Raw genomic sequence first — 8,623 nt, 5'->3', positions numbered from 1 at the left:
TGGACTGCTAATACTTCTCCATCGAGTCCGCTAATGATTTCTTTCCCTGGAGTGAACAGGCATCATTGAATTACTGAAAGCACTCGCAGCAGCAGCAGCAGTAGCAGCAGCAGCAGCTCCGATGCAGAAGCCACCAGGGCTTGGTGCTTAATCAAATCAAGGGGTGGGGAGCTCGCCAACCCACTTACTATTTTTAACCCCTTTCTCCAAGTTAGTCATGTGCAGACGCTAAAGGGGAGGTTTTTATTTAGATCCCTTCTGTAATAGCATCTCTTCGCGTGAAAGCTTTATCAGCAATCAGCGTAGCTAATACACACGGTATGTGGCTGTTCTTGCAATGCACTCCTGTGAGTTCCGAATGCAGGGCTTTCGGGAGCGCCTGGAGGTAGTTTTGCACGTTCCCCCAGCCCATGGGGTCTCCGTCCTTGGTTCAACCTGTGTGAGATGAAGGTTTGGGCACTGGTGTATGCTTGGCTGGCTGAGTCATTTCTTGTGGAAATGAAATGCAGTGGAGAAACTTTTATTTGTTGGTAGCCTGGAATGATTCTTAATTTTCTGGATCTGCACTGGGGAAAAGATCCATCTCCTCTGACCTATAAATGCCCTCAATTTGCTCCTTTATTGCAGGGTATCTCCCTTAGTGGTTAACGTAGGCAGCTCACTCCCCGCACCAATCCTGCATTCATTATTAATTACCCGGAGGGAGGCTGGCTGCTCCACTGTGATGTTTGCACTTCCTCCTAGACAAATCTGCTCAACTTCTTTTTTTCTTTCTTTTTTTTTTTTTTTTAATAGAATATAAAACCGTGAATAGAAGCGTCGATTTTTAAGAAGACGTCATGCTTTCTGCAACTCCCCTGTATGGCAATGTTCATAGCTGGATGAGCAATGAAAGGGTCCGCATGTGTGGAATTAATGAAGACAGGTAAATATTTAAGCTTCTGGCAAGTTAAACTACACTGTAATTCTGCAGTGTGAGGTCTCGGAGTTTGCTCGTTTCCCTGGTACTGGAGCAGATAGCTGCCGCCTTGCATCGAGATCAGCCCAGCTTGGAGGGAGGGCACACGGGGAGAAACAAGACGTGCCTGGGAGCGGTAGAGCAGCCGCTGATTTACTATTTAACAGGCAACCTGGGTCAGTGAAGCGGGGACGCCCTTTAAAGAGATTACTCCCCAAAGCAGCCTTTAAATGCACTTTTACCATTAATTTATTATTTTGTATTTGTGAAGGGGAATTAAACGAAATAGTGCATGTGTTTTTGCCATGACTCTCTATGGCAGAGGGGCTCCTGCTGGCGACTTGGTGTTCCCTGCCTTTGGACCCAGCTTGTCCTATCAAATAGAAACAGCAGCCTTTCCATCTCCCACAAGCAGATTTCTCTTCCTCCTCAGCTTTTTTCCTGCTGAATATAATTTATTCAATGATTAAAATTAGTCTTTAATAATTTTCTATGGGGTGATGCAGGCACTGGCTGGTGTCCTCTTCCCTTAAACTCCAGCTTTTTAAAAAGTGAAATGCCACTGAACAGAAGCTGCAGGTACACCTGTGGTTCTCTGTGCCAATTTTGTGTGGTTTTAGTGTTTTTTCCATCTTTGCTTTGAGCCTGTGTTCTCTCTGTTGTGTGAAAAGCCTCTGAGAAACTGGGGAAAGTTTTAGGTCTTTAAAGGGAATACTATTTGTGAACATAAACTGAAGGAAAGCAGCCAAATGTCTCACCTTGCTTTTGCACCCTCCTCCCCCACTTTCCTCCCAGTTATTTAGGGATAATAATTGTACATGGTACTTGCAGGAAAGATGAATCTTTTTTTAAAAAAGTACATTAAAATTGCATTTCTGCTTTAAGGTGATGATGTGCCTTTAAGCACATTGATTGAAAGGAGTTCTTTTGGGTAATGCTGAAACTTTCCTTCTGGTGCATGTCAGTGATTTTTATCCCTGGGATTTGAAATTTGGCACTAAGGTATATTCTTTATCGGTGCTTTCTGTGATAACAAGTCCCAGTGCTACAACACTGGTATGGCACAGATGTGCAGCTCCCTCTTTAGCATGGAACAGCTGACGTTCGTATGATATTAGCGTGTGTGTTTTGATTCTATCCTTGACAGCGTTTATGGATGATACATGAACAGGGTATGTTTAAAATGGGATATTGTCTCCTTGGAAAAAGAAAAAGGCAAGGGGCAAAAGATAAGACCTTGACAAAAATCACTTGCATTGGAAGAGGCTGCTCTGAGATATGCTTGGTGTGTTCTGGGTATCAAAACCCTCTATGCTTATTTTCAAACGGTCCTAGTTTTCTAAAGAGTCGCTGTGCATGGGTACGCAGAAGGATAAATACAGTATATGGGGCTTCTCTAAGGGAATCAAAATATGGAGGTGATCTATTCTTGTACTGATCTGAGATGTGCAGGATGTTTTCACATAGAAATCTTCTGTTTTTTAATAGGAAAATTCCCGTTAATGATGGCGATGCACCGAAAAGCAGACTGGAGTTGAGGGAGGAAAATCACCTGAATCACAGTGTGGTAAGAAGTTAATAGCTTCATGCTGCAGCTGAATCCGTGCCTGTCCTCCCCACCCCGACTCCTACCCTTGGGTGTTATTACATGATCCATTTGGAGAAATGATTAAAACACCTTTCTGTTGTAGCTCTAGTTGGGCTTGGGCACATGCCAGTTGTTTCTGTGAAACAGTGAAATGGGGCTTTGTTTATTTATCTTGTTAATCTCTTGATGCTGACTTTGTAGTGTGTGTTGTTGTATGACGTCATATTCTTACTTGAAGTGCTCTTATGAATGTCACGCAGCATACCAGCATGTGTAACAAGAATAGTTAATGTAAGCGTTAAGTACATCAATGTTTCAGCAAAGTTGGTGGCTTTCTCCTTCTTTTGAGCGTATGTGGGGAACAGATTTGACAGTGGACCTTTCTTCGTCCTCAGACACCTGCGTCCTCAGACACCTGCCCGCTTGAATCTTGCTGCAGTGCCAAGCAGAGCTGTGGTGGAGGGAGAGGTCCTGGGGGAGGAGGGAGAGGAGAGGCTCTCTGCCCTTCTCTGCCCACTCTTCACGCCACAGCCTCTACTTTCCGTTGCTCTGGCAGGGCTGGGGCTGAGGAGCCTGTTGCCACACAGGAGCAGTGCCACTGAGCATCCTCTCTGCGACACTTCTGGCTGCTTGGACTATGGGTCCTCACACCTTTGTTTGTAGCTGATGAATTTTGGATGCGGAGAGATTTGTATTGACTTTTGCAGTGATACGTATTGCTCTGTAGGTTCCTGTTCTCCCATTTTCCAGCAGGATCAGCCTCTGTATGTTTTCACAACAAACACTGTGTTTGCATTGGTATTGTTTCTCTTCTAAAATGCTGATGTATCTCTAGCTTGAGCGGTGGTCATGTTAGTGAAATGTGAGAGTAACATACTTCTTGTTCTGTAAAGGTGGATGCGACTACAGCCCATCGCATTGACAGTCTCGCAGCTCTGAGTATGGACAGGTCTGGACTCATGCGAGAAGGACTCAGAGTCCCCAGTAGTATTGTCTATTCCAGCTTGTGCGGACTCGGCTCGGAAAAATCACGGGATGCTACGAGTTCAATAGCTGGGCTTGGATTTACTCCTGAAAGAAATCCAGAGATACAGTTTAAGTCTAATCCCCCTGAAGCGGTAGAAAACGCAGCTGTCTCTGGAAAAGCCCCGAATGGGTTCAGCGCTATATACAAAACACCACCTGGAATACAAAAAAACTCTGTCCCGACGGGGGAGACGCTGGGTTTGGACCGAGCTGCGGGTGACAAGCAGAGTCCCCTCGGTGTCAATGGTGCTAGTTACCTAAGGCTCCCCTGGGTAAACCCCTATATGGAGGGCGCAACGCCCACCATATACCCTTTCCTTGACTCACCAAATAAGTATTCGTTGAACATGTACAAGGCATTGCTACCTCAGCAGTCCACCTACAGCTTACCACAGCACCTGGCTTACTCGCCCGTATGTACGAACGGTGAACGTTTTTTATACCTGCCTCCTTCCCACTATGTTGCCCCCCACATCCCTTCGTCACTGGCATCGCCCATGAGGCTCTCAACTGCTTCAGCTTCACCGGCGATCCCGCCTTTGGTGCACTGTCCGGATAAGAGCTTGTCATGGAAGATGGGTGTCAGCCCTGGCAACCCTGTCGATGCGCACGCCTACCCCCACATCCAGAGCAGCAAGCAGCCCCGGGTCCCTGCCGCTAAGCCAGCCCCTGCCAACCTGCCAGCAGACCCCGCGCTCCTCCTGCCGCACTCGCCCCGGCCATCCCCCCGCCTCCCCCTGCCCACCCAGGTGGGGGACGCCTACGCCGATTTCCACAAACACTTCCCCAGGATCACCACGTCCCCCTCCTCCGCTGTTACCCTCCCAAAGCCCTACGTGAATGTTGGCAGTGAATTTCCACCTTCCCGCCTCTCCAATGGGAAGCTTCCCAAAGGCAGCGATGCCGGGGAGGCACCCCCGCCAGCCGCCCCCCACGCACGGAAAGCTGGCCATGACCGGAAAGATGGCAGGTCCCCCCCACTCCTGGAAAAGCAGACCCCGACCAAAGACGTAACCGACAAACCACTGGACTTGTCGGCGAAAGTCGTCGATGCAGAAACCACTGGCAAGTCGGACCATGGTAAGAAAATGATGCCGACGGTGCTGGTGCATGGCAGGGCAGGAGGGGGGACGCACTTGCCTGGCAGTGACATCGTTCAGAAAGAAACCATTTCTCCTGGGAATGGCTGCCCCATCTACAGGCCTGAAATTATCAGCACGGCACCATCCTCCTGGATTGTTCCTGGTCCCAGTCCCGGCGAGGAGAGCGGGAAGAGTGTCCAGTTGAAAAACAAGGCACTGGACTGGGTGATCCCACAGCAGCGGAGCTCCTCCTGCCCCAGGATGGGTGGCACGGAGGCGGCCGTTGGCAGTGTTTCAGGGACAGTGTCAACAGGGGGGCGGCCGGCGTCGGCGTCGCCAGCTCCCAATGCCAACATAGATTGCGCCAAGACAGCCAGGAGCTCTGCAGAGAGCACCCCTTCCGTCATACAGCACGTTGGGCAGCCCGTTGCCACTCCTGCAAAACACAGCAATAAGGTGGCCAAGTCCTGCGGCCAGGAAGCCAACTTCAAGGCAAGCGAGACCGCCCTGGCCTCCAGCCCCATATTCCTGCCTCCCAACGAGGCGTTTCGCTCCCCGCCTCTGCCCTACCCCAGGAGTTACCTCCCGTACCCGGTGCCGGAGGGGTTAGCCATCAGCCCTCTCTCCCTTCATGCAAAAGGACACGTGTATCCGCACCCTGTCTTACTGCCCAATGGCAGCCTCTACCCCGGCCACCTGGCTCCCAAACCCGGCCTCCCTTACAGCTTGCCGGCGGGGCGGGGGGAGTTCATGACCTATCAGGATGCACTGGGGATGGGGATGGTACACCCCATGCTACTGCAACATTCGGCTTTGGAGATCAACAAGGAGGAGAAGGTGGAGAGGAGGTCACGGTCTCACGAGAGGGTCCGCTACGAGGATCCGGCTCTGCGGGGCCGGTTGCCAGAGCTCCTAGAGAGCAGTGGGAAGATGCATTTTGAAGTACCTGGTGACAAGAGCGTGAAATTGCACCAGAGCTCTGGCCACGGTAAAAACTCAGCCAAAAGCGACAAGCACCTCTTCCCCGATCTGCGAGACGAGCAAGAGGCTAAAAGCGAAGCAAACATAACAAAAGCCAGCTTTGCTACAGAAAGCAGTAATCAGGCTAATGACCCTACAAAGCACAAGGTAGAGCAGGCGTCGCAGCACAGAGATTTTATTGTAATGAGAGAGGAGTTTGGAAGAAATAATGATCTTCATGAAACCTATAATTTCAAGCAAGCCCAGAGTTCATCGGTTTTTGGCGTAAGGAAAGAAGAGTTAGTGAACCAGCCTAAAGAGAGAGTGACGGTCCAGCCTTCGCCCACTTTCTTGGAAAGCGCTCATGAGAGTGATGCTCCGGCTCTGGCTTTTGGCAAGGTGCAGGAGGATGCAAAGCCATTTTGCATGGGGACCGCGCCACCGAGCATCGATGCCAACCAGACCTATACCAAAGATGGAGCTGATGACGCAGAATCTGCTGATGGCAAAATATTGAAACCCAAGCCGTCTAAGTTGGCCAAGAGGATCGCAAACTCTGCTGGTTATGTAGGTGATCGATTCAAGTGTGTGACGACCGAACTGTACGCAGACTCCAGCCAGCTCAGCCGGGAGCAGCGGGCATTGCAGGTGAGTCCGCGCGGTCCAACGACCGCCGCGCTTTTTGTCGTTATTTTTCTGTTGCAAGTCACAGTCAAGTTTTAAAGTTGAGAGAAGCAACGCAGGTGGGGAAATCAGAAACTTTTTTGTTAGGGCGTACTCGCCAGAATTGGTTTTAAATAGCAAAGTAAGTTTGTTAATTAGAGCGAGGCAATGTAAAGAATATGTATGGCTTTTACGTATGTACGCGCTAGTAAGCTTTAAAGGGCTTTTACTAAAATCTGGTAAAAATGTTAATGTACATATGAAATGTTTTGTGCAGTTACAGAGGGGAGTCGGACAGGCATGCATGTTACCTTGGCGCTTGCGATGGCTGTAATTTCTCAGCTGGCCTGTAGTGCCAGCTAGCAAAGCGTACCCAGAAGTTGTGATTAGTATGCCAAACGTGCCGTTTGATGGAGAGGAGTCGCAGCCATGTATTAGCGGGTCTCAGGCAACGTTTGCGCCAAGCGAACGCGTAGGGAAGAGTAGGAGCGGTATTGAGGTTGATGCTGAGGGATGACAGACAGATATTGTATAGGAATATCCTTAAGGTATTTTACTTTTAATGAAGGGATGAGTTAAACCAAATTGTTTTGCATTGTTAAGAAAAGAATTGGTTTATGCTTATAAAAATGGATGAAATTATCTAAATGATCCATTGAGTGCCCATTTTAATTACATAGATGGAAGGATTACAAGAGGACAGTATTTTATGTCTACCTGCTGCTTACTGTGAGGTCAGTTCTTCAAATTTTTATTACTAGACTCTTACATAAACCTTTGAGTTAAATTTCATTTCCAAATACACAAAAGGGAAGTTTGTGGGCCATGGTCGTCTTTATTCATTGTACGGTTTTGTGTTGTTTGTTTTTTTTTCCCCTTTTTGTTTTTGTCTCTTTTTACCTCCAAAATGGAATGTTTTTGTTTTTATATACAGTATACATTTATATATATCTTTTATATATATATATATACTTACATATGAAAGAATTGTGTGGCTATTTGCATATAGATGCTAGAATACTGTTTTACAAGTCAGGTGTGTTAAACTCCTACCCTAGCTATCTATCTGAAACCTTGGTTCTGAGCCGATTTTTCTTTGGAAATGCTTTCATATAAGGTAAGGTAAATGAAGTAGCTTTTATCGCAAGACTTTTTTTTTCATATCAATTCTCTTTCTAGCGTGCAATGATGCGCTTCTCAGAGTTGGAGATGAAAGAGAGAGAAGGCCAAACAGCTACCAAAGACTCAGAGGTCTGCAGATTCAGCCAGGCAGACTGGGAAAACTTGAAAGGAAACAGTGAAAAGAAGCCAAAGTCTGTCGCTCTGGAAGATGCCATTGCTGACCAAAATGACAATGACAGATGTAAGCGAATTTAGATGGCTTTCTGAAGCGCGTACGTGTCTCTGTGCCGCGGCAGCTTGCCGCAAAGCTGTGCGGGCAGTGTAATCTTTGTGTTCTCACGGTGTTGTTGGTTAAAGTCACTTCTGCAGGTACAGAGCTGCCATGGCTTGTGCTTTCTGTACTTGTTTTGGGGTCTGCAAGTTACAGGTTACAGTTGTACCTGCTTTTCAGGAGGTAGTTAACTGTCACCAAAATTAGTCTTAGAGAGATTGTCCTTTTAATTGATGGGATACCACATCAAGCAGTGAAAGCAAAGGTCCAAGGTTATATTATTTTAAATGCAGAAAGGCGAAGGGGGAAGAGAGGGAAACAAGAAGGGATTTGGCTTCCTGAAGTTGCTGCAGTGCTGGGAGATGGGTGATGGGGTGTGGGAAAGAAGGTGATCTGCCAGGCTGACTTATCCATAAAAGCTGGCTGTAAGACTCCTAATGATGAGAAGCTAGTTTGCCTGGGTGTATTCTTGCTGTAGTGGCTGGGGAGGGTGCATGCGACTGGCCAGCACAGGTCCTTGCAGGTAGGTGGTTGGGCTGAAAAATTCCCCATGGGGCTAGTTGTTCCCTCTAGGCTGTGGCAAGGTGTTAGAGGACTACGGAAAATGTGTGCTAGCAGCATTGTCCTAAAAGCAAGATAAAGTAAAAATAAATAATATTAGGGGACCTTTTACTGTATGCATGAAAAGTCACTTTTTTTTTTTTTTAAAAAAACACAACCTCCTGGTAAGCATGTGGCTTCCATCAATTTTCTGGTCTTTTACCTATGTAATGAAGGAATGTACCAGTTCCTCCTGCTGCCACTTTGTTTTGGAACAACTTTGAAAAAAGTCTATGTTGAAAGCATTGCAAAACAAGAGGAAACACACTGTGTACTGCATCGTGTGTGTGTGTCTCTGTGTCTCTGCGTCTGTGTGTCTGTCTGTGTAGTGTGCATGTTCATATGCACTGTGT

The 8,623-nt window shown here is 47.5% G+C and overlaps 1 protein-coding gene across 6 annotated transcripts in view; it reads left to right on the top strand.

The window, feature by feature from the left end:
* The first annotated feature begins 793 nt into the window (after positions 1-793).
* Positions 794-8,623, top strand: part of BCOR (BCL6 corepressor) — a 39,545-nt gene continuing 31,715 nt past the window's right edge. For 3 of the 6 annotated variants that reach the window (XM_026848677.1, XM_026848660.1, XM_026848641.1), the window contains exons 1-5: positions 794-925; positions 2,447-2,525; positions 3,440-6,262; positions 6,958-7,011; positions 7,457-7,640. In XM_026848677.1, the coding sequence (XP_026704478.1) occupies positions 840-925; positions 2,447-2,525; positions 3,440-6,262; positions 6,958-7,011; positions 7,457-7,640 (3,226 nt within the window). In that variant the 5' untranslated portion in view covers positions 794-839. The remainder of the gene's footprint in view (positions 926-2,446; positions 2,526-3,439; positions 6,263-6,957; positions 7,012-7,456; positions 7,641-8,623) is intronic. The other 3 variants (XM_026848684.1, XM_026848669.1, XM_026848650.1) reach the window with 1 other exon arrangement.

Source organism: Athene cunicularia, assembly GCF_003259725.1.
Source record: "Athene cunicularia isolate RWA chromosome 1 unlocalized genomic scaffold, athCun1 chr1_part1, whole genome shotgun sequence".
Classification (NCBI taxonomy): Eukaryota; Metazoa; Chordata; class Aves; order Strigiformes; family Strigidae; genus Athene; species Athene cunicularia.
Note: the sequence above shows the minus strand (reverse complement) of the source record. Positions and strands in the feature narration are given on the sequence as shown.